Consider the following 21,323-nt stretch of genomic DNA (forward strand, 5'->3'; position numbering starts at 1 on the left):
AATATCTCCTTAGATTCCATTAGCCAGAAGGATTAATCGAAAAGGACAAAGGTCTAAACAAATCTGAATTACCTACATGATAGCTAAAATCATTTGCATTAGTAACTATCACAAATACACGACTACCAAATAATCACATTACATCACAATAACAACATAGTTCCATTCCACAATTTTCCGAACAAAAACTTATCGGCCACAGATACAGAAACGTTGCAAAAACGCAACATCATCTGTTATTCATAGCATCACTAGTTCTTGCGCCCCAGGGGGGCGATAACTCACCGCTGTGCGCCCAGTTGTGGGGTGTAAGTGTTTGGTGATACCAGTTGTTTTAAATCTGTATGTTTTATTTACTGCGCTTGCCGATTTCGGGTTAGATTTAAAGGAGTTTAAAATTGAGTTCCAATCTGTCCAATAGCGATTATTGATTGATTTTGATTGAATATCCATAAGGCTTCTTCACTTAATTTAATAATGTAGACTGTCTGACTCTATCTACACATTAAAGTTTGGTGAAGACTAGGCTTGGAAAATACTGAAAATTATTTCTTAAGCTTCAACTTACATAATAAAAACCACATAGAAACTAGAACTTGAAATTTAAAACAATATTTTATTATATGTTTAATCCAAATCAACGGATTAAAGATAGATCCATTTTAATAAAAAGCTTCGAAAATATTAAATAATTGTAAAATACTAAGGTTGTCAGCAAGACTGTGACTACTGGTCTCATACGAGTTTAAATTTAATTAATCTCAATCATAATTACGAGTATTTTACCAGTTCAGAAGAACAATGCAGATTGACATAACAAAACGCCTTTTCCCCCACCGCGTTCATAACCGCAAACGCAAACAAACTAATGAACACAAATGTGTGTTCGCAACTCAGGCGCGCTTGTAATCTATTGTCGTATTTATTATAAAACAATGGCTCTCACTCGGGGGAGGGATAAATCAGGCAGTCGGCAGAGACAATTGAGCATCAGAGACGCCGCAGAAGTTAACTTGGAAAGACGTAAAGAAAGTAAACTGTGGAATGGCCATACACGCATAATGTTAAGTGTAGAATGGTCACTGGTTTTCTTTGAAGTCTTATGAGTTAAGCGAACGGTCATGAAAAAGGCGCTTTAGTCCTATTCTCTTTTAGTTTTGTTCTTCAGTTCAAAATATAATGCTCTACAGTCAATCAGGCTATTATACATTTTTTGTTACAAAGTTACAACTATAACTAATTAAATTTATGTAATACATTATTATTTCCGTATATAAACAAAAGCATTGTTCGAATCAATTAACGTATTTTATACTACATATCTTCATTTTAAAAACTATACTAACCTATACTTTTAGAGACATTCGAAATTAGTATTAAAACTGAATATCCTACTAAACACTACATTACTGCATTCATACTTCCTGAAAATTGGATGTTGCCTGCCTGAACTCACGGTTGGAAATATAAGTTACGATAAAAAGCTCTCTATGAAATTGATTCATGAATTTTGGTGTCTGCGTCGCTGAATGATCTGTAACGCAGGCACTCCTTACAACTGAAATTATGAACTCTTAAACCCTTTGAAATACAGGTGAAATTTGAAAAGCAAATGAGTAGGTGCGGTGACATTTCTTGTAGGGCATAAAGCAACGAATTTGAATATTTTGATGAATTGCATATTATTGCGATGGCGAAACTTTTTGTTTTGTTGTGTAAATTTTGTTACAGAAAATAATTGCTTAATAATTTTGCCATTGCACCCCACAATTACATGACTTAAATTGAATGTTCTAGTGTTTTATTACGACTGAGTTTTCATTCTCATGTTATAATGCTACAATTCATTAAAAATAATGTCACATTTTAAGTTTAACGAACATAGGGAATACTGATAGTACTTTTAATGCCAACTTAAAATATGAAATGCTTCACAATACCCTTCTTTCTTGCTTAGACTAACTAAGAAATAATTACCTGACACTTCTAGAGTAGTCCCTTGCAAACGATCTGCGTCAAATAATAGAAATGTTTCAATTTCATTCCTTCTGTTTTTTTTTTCAGAAAATAGAGCCTTCACCTTAGAAGAATCATCCTTCTGAATCTATGGTACTCGTACCTATACTGTGGCGCTATCTGTAACGACGTTAGATTTATTGCACTTATTATCTCTGCCCTTCCAGAGACAATGGAGGAGTGTGCGTATATTGACTTCGCACAATAACTTCATATAGGATAATATTATAGAACTATGTATATGGGATATCTTCATGTCGAAATATAACTTTTATGACTTATTGAGCTTTTTTCATGAACTTAATCACTTAACTTTATTTTCTAATAAATACATACGAGTATATTGTAGAGCCAAGTAAATAGCGGTTTTGAGTTTGTTTCAGAGACTGTTAACTTGATTGTACGCTCTTTTTATTCATTATTAAACTGTGTTTTTATTAAAACAGAGAAACACCGGTCTCAACGCTTGTATTTATTAATAAAGAGTCAATATTAGCTAAGTACGATTATACTTTTTAGAATTACGTTTGTTTCGGAATGTATTATTGTGAACGCAATTAGCTAACTCAATTAAATCTTCTTAGTTTTTAATTGAGCTTTACATCTACACAAATCCACCCTAACCCGTCAAAAGTCATGCCAATATTTGCGTTAGAATAATCCTCAAAAGTGACCCGGGTCCCTGCGACCCGCAGCGTGACGCACGGGTTAATTTTATGCTACATTAATACGGGGGCCACTTTTTAATGGGGTTAGTTATGGGTACCCTACACCCCTGCTTTCTCAGCGGCAATATGTTATAGGGATTCATGGGATTAGCGTTTGTTGTGATAAGCCGGCTTGAGCCGCGCTAAATGGTGTCTCTATGGTGAATGGGTCTGGGTGTTTGTTATTCTCTTAGAACAATGCTCTTTGGGTCTTGTTTTCAATTGACGTGGTACTTGGTGGTTGGAGTACCTACTATTTGCTTCTTGTTTGATAAAGTGTTCTTATTTCCAAAGTAACTTCTCATTCATAGGGCAAACCCAATTAATTTACGTAATATCTATATTGTATTTTTATTGGGGTAAATTAATTCAATACAAAAACCGTTATTTAAAAAGGTCAATAATAGAATTGTAAAAAAACCTTATTGAAATTAATGGCATCATTAATCATTTCACAATAAACAAGTACCTTCCTACTAAATAAGTAACTATACCCAACTTTGGAAGTGCAAATTAAAACACACTAATAAAGAAGGTAAGTATCTAGAATCTCTTCAGGTTTAAACACTTTAATAAAGCTCAAAAAGCTTGTTTCATTCCTTTCTAATAAAATACTATGATGATGATGATCGAGGTCCTCGTTGAAAATCAATAACAAAAACCATCACTTGTAACAATCGCAGATGGCAGTCTGGAGCGAGACGAAACGGTAAACGACCACAATACAAGAAGCCATATTGCTTTTTGACCATTGCCAACATGACAACAAGTATAATCGCGCACAATATCAATTTAGCCAACTGAAAGGTGATAGATTTTTTTTTCTATTTTTCAAATTGTATTTGAATTGTCTTTTTTTTCTTTGCTAAATTGATTGAAAAGTGGCCAGTAATTTTTATTTTGCAGTAACAATACGAACAAAAGCGCCAAGATGTTGAAACTCTGGCATCTTTTAAATTTTTAAGTTTTAAACACGACAATTACGTATATTGTACAACGTGAAATTACATTTTTTCGCAGTCAAATTATTCCTTACCAAAAATTATTAAACATCAAAAGAATTCCGAGATAACCTTGTCTTTATCTGACTATATTTAGTGACTTAATTAATGCAATATTCATTTCTTTACATACATTTCAATAATTATTAATTTCCTAGTGTCGACAGTAATTATTATGTAAAATTAATGGCGAGTTGCATAAATCTCAATTGTTAATTTCGATTGGTATGTAGTAGATATCCTGCCTTTATAGCCGTCATAAACTTGTAACTTTAGTTTCAATTTCATTTAAAATTGATGATTGAATTACAATATCAATAAAAAAAACTTAAAAAAGTAATATACGTGACTACTTACCCTAATAACTAATACAAAACAAAGCATGAATGAATCATATTAGTAATAGGCACAAAAACAAGTAACGGTTCATTCAATCACACAAAAAAACTTAATTTATTCATACAACATACGGGACCGCGAAATCACTTGTTAATTCTTTTGTTTTTTTTAAGCAAAAAAACATGGGTGACATTTTTTTGTTCGATCCCACGCGAACTGTACTAATTTATTTATAGAATTGAACCGATTCGATCCGATCTGCAAAACAATAGATTTCAAAAACTATTTATTATTATTTTTGGTTAATTTTATTGTAAAGCATAAAACACTGGCTAGCACACAGAACCATTAAAAAAAAGTCATAGAATATATTTCTGGCACTTCACAGTTGTTTTGTAACCTTAAAATGTCTTTAAAAAAATATAGAGCGGCTGGATAGTCAATAATTCCTTTGCCCGAGGGGCCTATTTCGGTGTATCGGCAATAAACCGGTAAACCTCGCACATATTGGCGGGAAATCTCGCGTCTCCCGTGACCAATCAGAAAGGGGTGATGGTGAAACACAAGGATGGGATCACCAGATTCCAATTTTGAGTATTTACATGACAGACCTTGGTTAATCTTGCTATAATGGAGCCAGATGTTAGAATCTCTCAATTAATGGTTTAAGCTGTTCAAAATCTGTTCAAATTCTGTTAAACTATGTTAAAATGAGGACTGATATCTGTCATACTTACAAGATAATTGTTTTCACTGTTGATAAATTTAAGCTCTGTTACATCTACTGGCGGTAGCTTCAGTTAATGATTCGAAATCAACACTTCTTTGGGATAATTTTATGAAAGATCATGTTGGTGAAATACCAAAGTAAAGAAAGTCATACCTAAAGTCACTGAAATGTGTACAAGCTTTATTAGATGTAATTGTTTTAAACTATACAGTTAACAGTACACCAGACTAAGGCTGGGTTGCACCATCTTACTTTAACTTTGACAAATGCCAAACTCCATACAAAAAACACCGGTTATCGTTATAGTTGTTGTCAAAGTTAGGTGGTGTAACTCAGCCTAAGTAAACCTTCATTTTTATTGCAAATTAGCACCTATTTTCACATTGTTGCATTTGTACAACATTGTAGTAGCTTATTTTGTTGCACCGGGTGTTATTTTGTACCTTAACTATATAATTTGACGAGCTGTAGGTACACCTATATATGTACATGAATACATTCATCATCATCAATCTCTACAACTTCACTGCGAGCAGTTTTACACTCAACATAGACACGTATATTACTTTCTAGGATTCATTGGTAGGGCAAAACTTAACAAAGTCTATAAAAAACATCATTAGAACAACTAATTTTACTAATCCTCTAATTAATTGTTATATTGGTAGCAAATCTGTCGTCTCGGGTGACCAAAGAGACAGGGGTGACTCTATGAAAAAGTAAACACCAAAAAAGCGGATCGAATTTGACAAATGCGTGTTTTGAGCACGCGCGGCGATTCGATGCGGAGCGTGTGCGCAGGCCTTTATGAGGGCGTATTTTTAGATGGTTTTATAAGCCTTTGTTGAAGGAAACTTTATAAGGATTTCAAATAATGCGACAGATGTGATAGAACTACTGAGAGAAAAAGGAATTAGGAAGAATTTACATTCGTTTACTTATAAAACTTTAAGCTCGTAATGTGAGTAAGCATTCGTGTTCAAAGCTAGTACGGTTGGTAAGCTATTAAACAAGAGAAGCAGTCTCGTGAAAATTAAAGAAAGTAAGCAATTTACCTTCTTAAAATTTCATTTTTCTTTTTTTAATGTCATGCATGGTGTAATTATTAAGTACATATTTTTGAAACTATGAACTTTAAATCAATACTTACAAAATTAAATGTAGGCAATTATAACATAATAAGTCAATAACGAATGAAAGTGAAATGCAGCAAAACATATGACTAATGAATGAATGAGGCAATTACTTGGAAAATAAATAGCTTATGAATTCATAAACGCTTCATCTCGCGATTACGAATTAATAACAGCGATAAGAATAATTAACACGAAAAAAGTAACGCAGATTGTTACTTTGAAAAGTTTGAAACAACAGCTGTGACAGTTATAAAAACATGGCGTCGGGTTCTTATTTTTAAATTCCCCGCGCGGGGTGTGAGTGAAATGGCCCTTGAAATTGGGACGGCTCGGTTACACCGCGCACCTTGCAGCGTTGACTAATAGGCCTTATTACAGACATTTTTGGCCTTTTGTCACTTGTTTGGAGTAATGACGTGGTTTTTGCAATCTCTATACTTTCACCGGGGTGTTTCGCGCCTTCCGCGAAGCTGGTGTAAGTTATCTGTGGCCATGAGGGGCTTTACCGAGATTATGGTTACATTTCGAAGATGTATTTCCTAAGATTTGGTGATTTGATTCGGTTATTGAAAATATCACTTTTATGTCAGTAACATGTTAATTTTTAAGCTAGTATTTTTTTTGTTTTCATTACTCACAACTGAAATATTTAGTCTTTATTTCAATCTTGAGCCACACGAAGATTTGGCGACGTATTCCACTTAGAGCACCCGTTATGGCATTTAGGCAAAAAATTAAATAAAGAAGTAGACACACAGAAGATAGCAATTAATCCTTGGAGCCTTTAAAGCCTTATCTTGACTAGAAAAGTAATTAGTAACTTAAAACTAAAAATATTGTGTGAACTTTCTTGAGCAGACAAAATAATTAATACAAAAAGCTGCCAAAAACCTGCAAATAAATTGGCCTTAGTTATCATTCAATATCACCTACCTAAAAAGCTATTTTCAATCAGCTAACTCGATTGCTTTTCCCTTATTATCCGTTATAACTTCATTAACAGTTTCTATTTTGTAAACAAGTTCATCTACACAATAGGTTTGTTTGGGGCTTGTTGGAGGCGAGTGGAGGGTAGGCGTAATTTATTTGCTGCTTGCGCCCTCGCTGCGGTGACTGCTCTTTTCATTAGATTTACTACAAGTCAATAAGTGGGTACATTGCTAGTATTTGGTAGGACATAATTAGCAATTAATATTGATGATTAGAAGTGATTGGAGTTTTTGTTTGGAGTCTTGGTGATTTATGAGCCATAATCAGAAAGAAAACCATTATTATTCATCAGCATTGACTTCTAGAAGAAGTAATTGTACAAAAACCGTTCTACAAGAAGTAATCGCTAGGTTTTCAGCAGTTATCAATCAGATTAAAAAAGCCCCAGATTCTGATGAAGCTGAAATTTTAACTCAACATTTTAACTTATTTATTTTATAGTAAAACAATGCTATACTGTGATTTATCCATAAGATGGTTAGTCAAAAAAGACAGGTTTACAATAACTCTTTTTTTTAAATTTACTTTTACACTTATTTAGGTAAACTAACGTCACGTGATTAAAGTTTTGATGAATGATGCGAAAGATATAGTTAACGTGCAAAATAAAAAATATTACTGATATTACTAGACCTTATTTATACCAGGACAATAATTCAAAACTTGTTAGTGCTTTGACAAGTAATTACTTACCTGTATCATATTACAGATTTATGAAACTTGTATCTGGTTCAGTAGGTAGTTAGTATTAAGATGAATCTACAGGACTCTATATTGAACGGAATTGCATTAGGAACTGAAATAAGTACCTACTCGTAAGAATATTAAATTTTTCTCTATTTTTGTTACGATTGAATTGAAAATGTAGAGAATCTGCCATAAATAATCATTTTAATAAAATTCTTAGGTAGTTAATTTGATTTGGTAATGTAAGTAGGTTCATAAAACCATGCGTAACATACCAAAAAGTTTTACGCCCGTATTCACAAACGATACTTGCTTAAGTGAAGCAGAAAATCGAACGCACAGCGTTGAATAGAGCTCTGTGATTGGGTCGTGTGTCACCCTGTGCGTCCACGCGCACTGTGAGACCCCATAGTAACGTTTGTGAATACGAGTGTTAATTTTTTTTTATGGACTGCGAACTGGCAGTTTAAATAGCTTCCCCTGTACGCAATGCCTAAAAAAACTAATTCCCGCCACTCTCATAATGTAACAAAAGAACAACCTATCAAGGATTGCAGAAAAAGTGACAGTTCATGTCATTTTACTAATCAAAACAAAAAACTAGACTAGTGTTGGTTTTATTGGGGTGAAATAGCTGGGAGGTTATTTGCTCACTTACCGCCGGCGCCCCTCGCAAAAGCTCTGTGATTGTGCTTTTGACTAGCACGGATTAGTTTACTAACGTGTAAATAGCATGGTTTCAAAACAATTATATTATGATTTTTTTTCAAACGTCCAATTTTAAATATTATCGGTGTGAAAAAATAATGGCATATCCAATTTATGTAAATAAGCAAGTGCTTCTATTTTTCAAAAGCTTGTGCTCTCGCTAAGATATAAATAGCAATATTAATTACGCATCACATAAACATGGCTCTACAGTCTACACTCGTTCGTTCGTTCGTTTCAGCCAAATGACGTCCACTGCTGGACAGAGGCCTCCTACAAGGTTTTCCACTATGCACGGTCCTGCGCTGCCCAAATACAGTCTACACTGATTTGGCTAATAGGTACTTACCCACCTAAGGGTGCAAATGAAAAAAATGGCTAGACTAGTGGTAGTAAAATTATTAAATTATCAAAATATATTTTCCGATGACGAACGCCGATAGAATTTTATATTAACAGAAGTGATAGGTACCCAGGTATAAGAAACACAGATGCGTTATGCAGGCATTTCAAAACTTGACGCATGTATTTTCACGACGATGACGAAATATTTCCATACAATTGCTATAAAATATTCATGTTACTGTCTCGAGCATCTCCACCAAGTTTATTGCGCTTTGTTTTCACAATTATCTTGACATTTTTATTGGTTAATCGCTTTGTTTAATATTTTTATCACGTGCAATGAAATTAATAAGGCGTTTTAACCAACATGGCGGGCGTTATCGCTGGTTGTCTCTTTCTGACACTTGAAGTGTTAAGAAATTGTTATTTTAATATTAACAACCAAGGTTAGATTTGATATAGTAATCGTGGCGTCGTAAGTTTTATAAATAAATAGGTATTAAGTGTAAAGCACAGTCGTCAATTTAATTAAAGCAGAATTGAAAGCGTCACTCAAATCTAAACATTGAATTTCAGCTACAGTGGATAATCACAGCACAACTTATTATGGCTATTAAATTTAAATAAATTAATAGTATAGTTATTTTAACTGGCCCAAGAGTAGGTACCTAAATGAAATCCCATACCTAAAAATAAACTAATAAATAAGTGTCAATTGCTTCAACAACAAGCAAAAAAGCAACTTAGGTATTATCTTCAACACAGACTTAACCTTCTTACAGTCATAATAAAACATTAAATTCAGTCAACCGACATATTTCCAAACCACTGTCCACAAATAATGTTTTCACGAGACAAATGAATTGGATTTGCTCAAACAGACACCCCACAATTGTTTGTTTAAACAATTTCCGTCGACGAAAACAATATTTTTTAAACTCCGCAGAGCAGTGAACTGAAAATATCCAATCAAACCGCGTTTTGGATCATTGATTAGAAAACGCTGAGCTAGTGATGTGCTTAATCAAAACTTTTGCGATACCTACTTCAGTGCTTCTTTAAAATTTTAAAATTTACAAGATTTACAAAATTAACAAAGCAATTAACAATTTAAACATGCGTGCGATTCAAGAACTTAGCGGGATAATTTTATTATTTTACTTAAATAAAGATCAATTTTCCATTCAATTAATTAACATAACACTATAGTGAGAAAAACCTTATTTTGGAAAAGTTTTGGTTTTGAATTTTTTCGTTCACGCTGCTGATTTTCTACTTTATCACAACTAACATTCACTCAAAAATTACATTAGTAGGTATTGATTTTTCACATCACTACAGAAAGCGGATTAAAATTAGCAAATACTGACCGAGTCTAAAATAATTTTCGCCGTCTTCAGTTTCCGGTTAATCACTTTTTAATTACTTAAAAGTCTAGGTAAAAATGACTTAATTGTAGAGTTTACATAATTTGAAGATTGTTCAGAGTTGAAGGAAACGTTACTCTATCACTAGGGTTTCTGCTCGAGCTTTCTCGAACTCGAGAAAATTCGAGAAAATTGGCTTCATTCGAGACGAGAAAAAAATTACCGGAGCTCGAGAATTCTCGAGTTTCGATTTTGAAGCTTTAATATTCTTGAAAGCCGTTCTTTTTAGACAAAAGTAATTTTTTATTATTTAATAGGTCAACGTTGCTTTTAGACTGGCCTAGTCTTTCCTATTTTAACTGATTTGATTTGCAAGTCATGATCTCAATCGAAACTAAGTACATAATAATGTTCACCAACGAGTATGCTATATTTATTATGTATGTTTAATCTGACTGAAAAATTTGTTAAGTAGACAGTTACCTTACCTAACAGACGTTAGGTTAGGTACTCGTGCCTCCTCGTCAAGTTAATTCAAGTTTTTTTTGTTCATAAAAAAAAAATTATTTATTTATTTAAGGACAGCTAACAAGACATACACAATTAACTGGAAAAAACATTGAAAACAATACGTGTTTATAGTGTAGCCTTAATTAAAAGCTGCCACGACATGTGCATAGATTGCGTGGAAGCGTGGTATCGACTAGTCTAGTCTAAAAAAAATTGAAAATTTATTTATTTATTTATCGTAATTATTTTGCTATTTGGACTTGTGTTCTTTAGAAAACAAGGGATTCAATTGTAGCTCCAGATTTTTATTGTTATTTATCCTTAAAGTGCACGCGACTTTATGACTTTTGTTATGATTATTAGTAAATATTAATTATGAAAGAAGATTTTATTTTTTGTTTATTTCCTTACCAAAATAAGTGGTACTAAATTCTAATATTGATTGCTGTGCATAAAAGTAGGTTTAATAGATTAAAAAAAACTGTGTTTTTATTAAATTTCAACCGATTTCAGCAGTTTTCATTAAAAGACTCGAGACCCGAGAAAACTCGAGACTTTGGCCTCGAGAATTCTCGAAACTCGAGAAAAAAAATAGGTCGAGAAATCAGAAACCCTATCTATCACTAAATAATATTAATTTGTTTCTTTTTGTCAATTGTTTCATTATGTTTTTTATCAAGATAATTAAGAACCTCCTTAGCTTTTCTTTTTTTTACTTTTATATTTTCAGCCAACCCAATTGAACAAAAAAGTTTCTATTCCCATCTCTTTCATTGTAAAAGTTAGAAACCTGTTCAGTATGAAAAGTTTAAAAAAGTTAACTAGCTATATCTTAATTTATATCGCACATGTGTGATGAGCACCTCAACTTAGTGTTAGCAGGTGTTAGAATATGCTAAGTACCTAAATTACAGCAACAAAGTCACCCCGGTGTTCCTAGTTATGTGTAATTATGCGAAGTAATAATAAAATTACCTCAGTTTAAATTGAGACCTCATTATTGAAGTAGTCTTTTCTTGCAAGTTACCCATTGATCGCAAATTATAGAAATAATAAAGGCCAACCTTTAATAAGGTCTGAAGTAAGTAAAAAGGTGAGAATAGAGACCTATTATAGCGTTGTTATACAAATTATGTATGTTAGAACGCTGAGCGGAATAGTAACACAGTCGTGCTCTGGTGATTAGAGGCACAAGTCCAGGGTTCAGTTTCTGATAGGGTCATACTTTTTTATGCAAGATTCAAATTCAAATAGTTTATTCAGTACATAGGACCTTTCCAGGGCACTTAATACACGTCCCAAATATAGCTTGCCCTACCACCACTTCGGGACAACATATGGGCTGGTGCTGAGAAGAAGTGGCGGAAGAAACTCAGTCACCTTTGTCATTAATTAGGCTTGCTTCATCTACCTGTTTGTATAAATAGAAATATATTACGTAATTTCAAGCCTTTGGGAGCTTTAGGCCTTTTGCTCGTCACAGATATTAAACCAACAACAATGAAGCGCAATAAAATTATTATTAATCTAGCAATCATTTTATTACTATACTTACTTGTGTATAATGTTATAAACTCAAAACAATAGACTTACATAACATAAAATCAACCGACAAATAAACATAAGGGCATTGTTTCATCACATACGTTCAAGTAATTAGCGCTATAAAATGACATACAAATAATGTTTTAATAAATCAGTTGTAGCGCTGTCCACGGCTAATTTATATAACAATACGCTGTCTGTCCGTGTAAACACGCGAATTAATCAGTACATTTAATTAACGGCTGTTAAAGTAACACGCTCACTATCTGTCCTCCTTGCAATATTGATAAAAACTAAAATAAATTCTATTGAGCTTTTATGTTGTTGATGTAAATTTGTGTTATTAGTACATTAGGTATTATGTTATTACTTAGTTTTTTTAGTATTACTATTAATTAATTTAATGAGTAATTAAATGTCCTGTTCTAACTTTTTGTCTTTCATGTAATTGACAAATTTTTTTGATTATAATATTAGTTTTTTTTATAAAATAAATTAAGTACGTCATAATTTTAGCCAAGATATGTCATCTGTCGAAGGATAAGTACAGGCTACGGCAAGTTAAACACTGTAGAATCTTATTCAGTTTTTATAGAGTCGATTTTACAATAAAATGTACAATCTGAGGTTCAACCACCTTTACAAATAGGTAGTTAGATTAATAGAAGGTATAAAATAGGTATAGACACAGCAAAGTTGTTCATATTATCTCATCTGGGTACGAAAAGGCAATCATGTGAAACTGCAAAACACGACCGACATTTTAAAATTGCTCTCATGCACAATCACGTATTATTTCATAATTCTTGTGACATTTATTGGTTCAATTAAGCCCTTGCGTGGGGAGGCGTGGGCGAAGTGACACCGAATCGCGAGCGATCTTGTTTATTCGATCGAATATTGTTATCGAAAAACACGGTACATTTCACGCATTTGCATAAAAAAAGCCTATTGATATTTCTATTATAATAATGATATGATAAAAAATACACAATGGTATAGGCCACAAAGCGCTATGCGTCATCTTCGAAACATTTAACATCCTAATTTCGTAAGTAACACCTCAGCGCTAGAGCCGACAAAGGCCTCGATAAAATCTGGGCACAGATCGGCGCGCGCGCAGCGGGGGCCGCGCAACTAATAACTTACATTTGGATTACACTCGTTAGCCTCTTCGCACCTTGCCCGACGTTTATTTTTTATTAATACAAAATTTATTCAAACGAGACCCGAGAATATTTCGGGAATAATGCCTTAATATTATTAAAGCTATAACTTACGACTAGAAGGATCGGGGCGAGCGCATTATTTATTTTTGAAGTTATACGGAGTCGGTATTAAGGTGTCGTTGTAAAATAGGCGTTTTATTATTGGATTACAAACGCCGCGTGAATGAGTAATTGGCCTTGCTGGTTGATTAGTGATTTGTAAGGCATTAGAGATTGGGCAGTGCTGTGTCATAAATTAATAACTGATTTTGACGGTCACGCGCAGATAAACATGGCGCAACAAGGCGCAGGTTTGTTTGGAAATTGTACAAAATCTTGTCATCGATCATTAATTATTAGAAGTATAAAGATATCAGCGAATTTCGATTAAGATAGCGCTTGAGAGTGAAAGAAACAATTAAGCGGCATTCAACATTAATCACGAGAATAATGATAACTCTATTACGGGATCTATAGATCACTGTCAGGAGGTTTAAAATAAATCTAATTTGATTTAGTAATGTCATTGTGATACTCGGAACTTTTATGTTCCGAGATATTCTTTTTGTAACGTGTTTTGTTATAAATGTAGAGTTTGGGATATTATGACAATGAAATACACCTACAGGATATTTTTCTATGTGAACTAATTGAAAGACCTACGTCCTACATGCTATTTTTCTAGATGTACTAATTAAGAGCTTGATATTATTTGTATTGTAATTAATGAGATTGTATTTTGCTTTTCATTAAATCACAGAACTATGAAAATAAAATATCAATTTCAAACTTCTTTACACTTGAGATTTTAATAAAATATAATACTCAAAATGGATTGTGCAGTGTTTGGATGTTTTATAATATAGGTCTAATATTTTGAATTTAGGTAATAAACAAATAAATCTTTATTTACCAATAAACATGTTTCAAAAGTTTTTATTGCCTACATAATTCTAAGCAACTATTTAAAGCACTTTGATATACATAGTGATATTTCCTAGGCAGGCATAAAATAAAGGACAAGTATAAAATATTTTGGGTTTTAATATAAATAACTACATTCATTTAATAAATAAATTAAATAACTAATAGGCAAAAAGTTCACATTTAACATATTTAGGTAATTTCTTCGCACTACCTATTAATGTAATTATTATAGGTACATTTGATATTTTATATTACGAGTATTTCCATCCATAACCATCGTCACACACAACAATATTGTTGAAAACATTAAATTAGAATCACATATTTTATTAATATCATTACTTATAAAAGATGATTTTTTGTAATTTTATAAGTACAGAACTTTAAAATTCACCCGTCGGCGGTTGCTGCTACGATGCGCTACGGCGCTTACCTACTACGTAAAATTAAGCGACTCTACATTTAGATTTCTATTGTATCTATTATTCTCCGTTGTATTTCTTTGATGTTATTGTAAATATAATTTTCATACAATTAATGGGTTGCCACTTGCCGCTACGATGCGCTACAGCGTTTATACTACCTACTACGCGCAATATTATTAGCGTCTCTACATTCAGATTTCTACTTTGACAATTTTCCTTATTTGTTTGCTCTTGTTGGAAATTAAATCATAAAAATAGCAGATTCTAACTTATTATTTATTTAGCGATTCTCGAGTAGACTGTGCTGTTTAAATAAACTGGATCTTGATTACTTAGTTGATGTATAAATTCTATTGAATCTTGAAAATCGGTAAAGGTTAATCCTTAAATAGAAAAATATCTATGTGGCCATTTAAATACAAAACTTAAGGCTTCGTAGCAAAAGTTACTTCCTTCTATGTTTGTAAACATTTATTTTTTGTAAGTTTAATAACATTGCTGTGTAGTTTTATTTCGCCATTGTAAATTGAAACATTTTCTTACTCTTAATTATTATTGTCTATTTTTATGACCTACCTTTACTGCTGCCACCGTCTTCGTTAGAGTCCTCGCTGGGCGGCCCGTGCGGCGCGCGCGCCGGCATCGGGTGCGGCAGCCGCGGCCGCGCCAGGAACGGCGGCGGCACGCCGAAAAACGGCAGGAACGGCGGCCACGCCGGACGCGGGGCCAGCTGCGCCGCCGCCGCCGCGTACAGCTGCAGCGGCGCCGGCAGCCCGCCCTCCAGCACCATGCCGCCGCCGCCGCCGCCTCGGCCCGCGCTCGATATCTTGCCTACCGACCCACAACACTACACCCGACTCGCATTCTCAACTGTCATATTCCAAACACAACCGTCTTCTGTTTATTTTCCAATTTCAAGTTTGTTCACGCACTCAAACTTTACGAGTCAAGCACACATCGCTCCGCTCCGTAGTACAGTCGCGACGCTAGCCCGCCCGGCACTGATGGCGAGCCGGCGGGGCGGAGCGACGGCCCCCCTACCCCCACTCCCTCACAAATTAATTCTCCGCCTCCTCCATATTATAGATTTATTCCTTCCACCGTACCAAACGCCGCGCTAAACCGTTCTAAACCTTATGCCGTAAACTCACAGATCGCTTTCGAATAGCCCACAATAAATTAAGATCGGGCATACATTGAATTAACGGAAACATAGGAGACGGCGCGGCCGTCTCGAAATGTGCTTTAGGGGGTTTTAATAACGTCTGTTATCGCGTGGCGGGTGGGCGCACATCGGATTTATGGCGTTGTCGTCCGTTTACACGGCTGCGGCCGTCATAATCTTTTTTAGCCGCATGGCGCGCTACAAACAGAAATGCAGAGAATCGCTAAGGCGCTATGTTATGGAACTGCCGCAAACGCCCGCGTCTTGTCGACGTATTTCCTTGTTATGACAATGTTATTTCGGAATATGAATAATAAACGTTAGACTTTCTTCAGATGATATTTTGATGTTATGAGGAAAAGCTCATTTTAAGGAGTGATAAGACTACTATTTTGCAATTCTGTCTTATCTTGATCAGGAAAATTTACTATGATTTATTAATAGATGAAAATGAAATATGATTATCGATAAGGCGTGCTCAGAATATTATTTCATGATAATGCGAAGGAGCTTTCTCCGACATGAAATTTGAATAATAGACACAATTACACTTCCACTCATCAATTTAATTTGACAGGTGTCAGAGCAATCAAAGGCTGAGGCTGGGCATTAATGCATTATTACGTCTAACAATAGATCGTTGCGTAAAACTAGATTACGCTTCAGCCGCGCTCTAATGACCACAGACTATCAATCATACAAAATTAACACGTTTCAGATTATATTTTTGACAGTGATGAATCATAAGCGACCGAAAGGCAATCAATTTCACAACCAATTCCTTATTCCATTAAACAAAAAAGTAATAACCTAATTGACATAAATAATAATAAAATATGTCAAGACAGCGTAACGACCGCTGGACGCGACATGACAGTTCTATCAGGAATCTCTCACTGACTGTACTGGAGGCCCCGCCCACTGGTTGTAGAGCGCCGCTGGGGGTTCCGATTGGCCGCTGGGTGAAGAGAGGGGGAGTGGGAGGGGCGTATTAGGGGGGGGGGTGTTGGGAAAGCTTAGTGTTGCATGAATTTAATTAGTGTGAAGAGCACCTCGGGCGCATTAGGAGTCGCGATGGGCGAAGCAATAAAAGATATAAAGGAATGAGTATAAATTAAAAGTTAAATAGAGAGTGCGGCGGGAAGGAGCGAGAGGGCTGCGGCTGGATAGCTGCCTCTCTGTCGGCGCGGATGAGCCGCGCGTAATTGTTTGACGATCTTATTAGTATCAGTTAAATGTGGTGCTATCTTTTTCTCCCGCGAATTTAATTACTTTTTAATTAGAGAACGGTTAATGAGAGTTTTCCAGGACTGGCTCGTTTTAACGTTGTCATTTTTGCGGTTTTTGTAGAGCTTCGGTTATTGATGAGATGGTTTCAGTAATGAGTTTGTGGGGATTTATTCGTATTGCTGTAGTTGGGGGTTTTGTATACGTTATCTGAAGGATCAAATGGAAGAAACTGATACGATGTATCGCGTTGATAAGGTTAATGATTAATAATATTGCGATAAGATGTAATTTTGTAGATTGAGCAATAAAGTTTTCAAGGCTGAAAAATTTGTGGTAAAAGACTCACAAACAATAGTAATGCGAGGCTATCTCAATTCGTCTAATAAATAAAAGAAAATACGTCAGAAAATTTGAGTTTTAATACTCAAAGACTACAAGTAAATTGCCATTTGATAAATGTAGAGTTCCTCTTGGAGGAAACATTTTGTACAAACAAGTATCCTGCCTATTTGAAGGTTATTTTGTGTTTGTTTATTTGTTAAATTTTACTTATAGGTACACACGGTACATTGAGATTTAAACGTATTTTTCTTAGATGCGGGATTTTCGCCGATAAAACCATTAAAAATACATAAATCAGGATGATGCAATGCAATTGTTATTGCTAATGGAGATATTTAGCCACTATTTTCGCAAGAAATAAACTAATCGAACTACTAACAAATAATACTTAAGAAAAGCTACAACATAAATACCTAACTCTAGAAAAATCTAAACAAAGCTCTGAAAGCTCACAGATCGCTTAAATGCTGAAGCCAGTACAAATACATTCACTGAGCTCACATTTTTCCAACATACCTACTCGTCCTTAGATTCAGTTTAGAAAATACATCCCTGTCCTCTTCTCGCACATGAAAGCTCGCATCTACCCGTCTCGCTCGGTCCATTAAGGCAGTGCACGCGCGCGCCGTTTCTCCTCATTACGCTCGCGCGTTATGTACTGTCGACAGCACATCCAACTATACTTTTTTGTTGCAATATAGTACCTATTACAAGTACATAAGATGCCTCTGTGTAAAGCTTGATGTGCTGGTCTGTACTTACTGTCTGCGAATGGCGCGCCTTATTTGTTTTATTGCGGACTTTTTCGGATTTATTCGCTTACCAATTTCGCTGTAAAAATTTTTCGTGATCGGAAATACTGAAAATAGACTGGGAGTCGGCACAAATATGCTTTTTCATGGTTCAGTACATTAAATTTTGGTATAATAATAATCATTCTTGTAATTGTGAAAATAATATTGAAGGTTCAATTTAAATAGCAGAAAACATGCAAATAACTTTTACCTACATAAGCTTTCATCATCATCATCATCTCAGCCATAGGACGTCCACTGCTGAACATAGGTCTCCCCCAATGCTTTCCATGTTGCCCGGTTGGTAGCGGCCTGCGTCCAGCGCCTTCCTGCTATGCTACCTTTATGATGTCGTCGGTCCACCTTGTGGGTGGACGTCCCACGCTACATACCTAAGCTTTGCTTTTTTGAAAGGGCCGTTGATGCCTCTCACCGCCGAAATCAGTAAATATGAGTAGTTCTAAATCTTCTTTCATACTAGATTATATGTAACCTAAATGGACAGTTTTGTCTTGAAAAATACAGTCAGTCGCTTCTACTTTTTCAGCTCATGGCTCATCATGAAAACGTTTAAAAACCGGTTCAAACCGATAACTTTCGCGAAAAATCATTTCCCCTTAACAATAAGTACATTTTATCGGACAATAAGGGTCTGCCGCCCCCTCCCCCGGGGGGTTGGTGATTGATGACGTAGGCGTTGCAGCGGCGACATTTTTTATTTCAGGTCCTACCCTGAACAAACTCGTCATACCTACCTACTGTAAATATATGTATTGAAGCTGTTTGACTAGCTGTCCCAGTGGAAGTAAAGATTTAAACTTCCACATTCATTTTAAATAGAATAGAGAAACACGGGTTTCAACGCGACATTTTTGAGTTTCATATGTAGGTACTCACGGCTTGTAGTTTGGTTACATACAAGCAGACTGGTGGCTTGCGGCCTCGTTTATATTCTGATACAAGCAATTGATTGTAAGTATTTAATTCTAAGCCACAAATTATCATAATGCACAAGTTATTTTATAAGCAGTAGCTATCAAATTCAAATTCAAATTCAAAACGTTTATTTGCTAAAAACACAGTAATACAGGGTGACAATATTAAAATAGGATCATGTGTTTAGTCTGATCACAGACGTGCAAAAATTATAGAATTCAATTATATAAATGTCAAATGATTAAAAAAAAAATGTCAATGTAAAATTAAATTAATAGTACCTATCAATGTCGCCAATTAAAATATTCCTTACAAAAATTATCAAATCAAATCAAAAGTTTATTCATTAACACTATAAAATATAGAGTACGAGTATAAGGACGCTACCTAGCTCTATGGTCTATGGAACGAAGCCTTCAGCAGGCATAGCTATGCCTACTGAAGGCGAATGACGAAAGAGATTGAGCTTTCAGTTTCAGGGGAAGCTTAATATTAGAAAAACTATAGAATATAACGCTTAGAAACCAAGTAAGTGCAAGAATAGTGAGGCACTTCAAACTTCTTGTAGACTTAGGCTGAGTTGCACCACCTAACTTTGACCGTAACTATAACGATAACCGGTGGATTTTGTATGGAGTTAAACAGATTTTTGACGTTTGTTACAGTCACAGTAAGATGGTGCAACCCAGCCTTAGTTTTTCCCTTGGTTTTTCCTATAACATCGTGACAGATGGCAAGATCAAACAATATTGTGAAAAAATATGTAAGATGACATTGGATTTAGCATAATTATATTTGCTTAATTTCAAACTAAAATAAAGCGTTAATTGTAAAATATTCTTGATGCTATCTTGCGGGCGCCAGTGTTATCTTGCAATTTTAATTATTTTTGTTAAGTTTATGACAACTTAGTAACCTTTGATGCTTTTTATAGCCATTTGTCACCAACTTTATCAGATTTAAGTATTTGCGACACAACTACGAGTATATACGAGTATTTTATTAATTTATAACATAACTATCGCCCGTTTTAGTGGTTAGAGAGATAACTGTCTTGAATCAGCGCTTCTAGGCAAAGCTTATTGTCCAAAAAGCAAAATGATGGAAAAGTCTATGAAAGAAATTAATTTATCATTGTCCGATCAGCATTGGCCCGATCGAGCCATATCAGACGCCTTAGTTTGACATTGTTTTGACTTTAAACGATGTAAGTAAGAAGAAAGAATTGCTCTATCTACCTTACTGTCTGTCGCCATAACAACTATGTTAACAGCATTGTTGTGTTCCGGCAGTTAGAGGTAAGATAGCCAGTTCCTCCGTGGTTGAGGATTCCAGGTGAAGCTCGCTTCCACCTTCGGCCTGATCGTCACTTACCATCAGGTGAGATACAGGCCAAGAGCTTCCTCGTTGTGGATAAAAAAAACTGATTATAGAGCGAGCCACGTTACGATTGCAAATGTAGACTATCTCTAATTCAATTCCTAGTATAACCCAAAAACAAATCTCAGCGCTAATGGAATGCGATTCTATTTCCTTAACCTGTCACTGCTAATATTTTATAAATATTGATAACACAAGATGGATGAGGGGCACGCGCGACTCCAATTGATTTAAAATTAAATAGCAAACGGGTGATTGATGGACGCGACCCGTCACGCCCAAGTTTCCTGGGAACGGGTTAGCTAAACGTTTTTTGTTGCCGAATCATTATCTCCGGTGTTTTGCGAGGGTTATGACGCAATCTGCGAAAATGAGCTCGAATTGACTAAGCAAATGGAATCCTTTGTGTGGTCATTTTGTCATATCTTAATTCATCGCTGTTGTGTATTGGTTTAATTGAAAAAGTATAAAATTCGCAACTTAGAACTTTGAAATCAAGTGTAAACTACCTAAGTCACTAGATGAAACAAAGCTTGGACTTATTAAACTTTACTCAAACCAAAGAGAGCTTTCATTTCGGTAACTCAATAATATCAAATATGATAAGTAATGTTTCGTTAAATGAAATGCTCATCATAATAGCACTAACATTAATTTATTGTTTGTTTTTTTTTAATAAGATATATCACTTCATGCATAGGTATACGAATCTTAGTACCAATTACTATAGACTTGGTAATTATTTTACTAAAGAAGGTTATGGTAGAAGATTATACTATTATGGGAATAAAGTGAAGCCTCCTAGCTACAAAATATCTACAGTTCAACAATACCT

General features: G+C 34.8%; 1 protein-coding gene across 1 annotated transcript in view; it reads right to left on the bottom strand.

Annotated features, from left to right (window-relative positions):
• LOC135074813 (homeobox protein unc-4) overlaps positions 1-18,017 on the bottom strand; it is a 51,425-nt gene extending 33,408 nt beyond the window's left edge. Inside the window, exons 1-2 of the mRNA XM_063969193.1 lie at positions 17,966-18,017; positions 15,218-15,472 (exon numbers count right to left, since the gene is read on the bottom strand). Coding sequence (XP_063825263.1) covers positions 15,218-15,472; positions 17,966-18,017 — 307 coding nt within the window. The remainder of the gene's footprint in view (positions 1-15,217; positions 15,473-17,965) is intronic.
• Between the last annotated feature and the right edge of the window lie 3,306 nt (positions 18,018-21,323).

The sequence above is a fragment of the Ostrinia nubilalis genome, chromosome 9 (assembly GCF_963855985.1).
Source record: "Ostrinia nubilalis chromosome 9, ilOstNubi1.1, whole genome shotgun sequence".
NCBI lineage: Eukaryota > Metazoa > Arthropoda > Insecta > Lepidoptera > Crambidae > Ostrinia > Ostrinia nubilalis.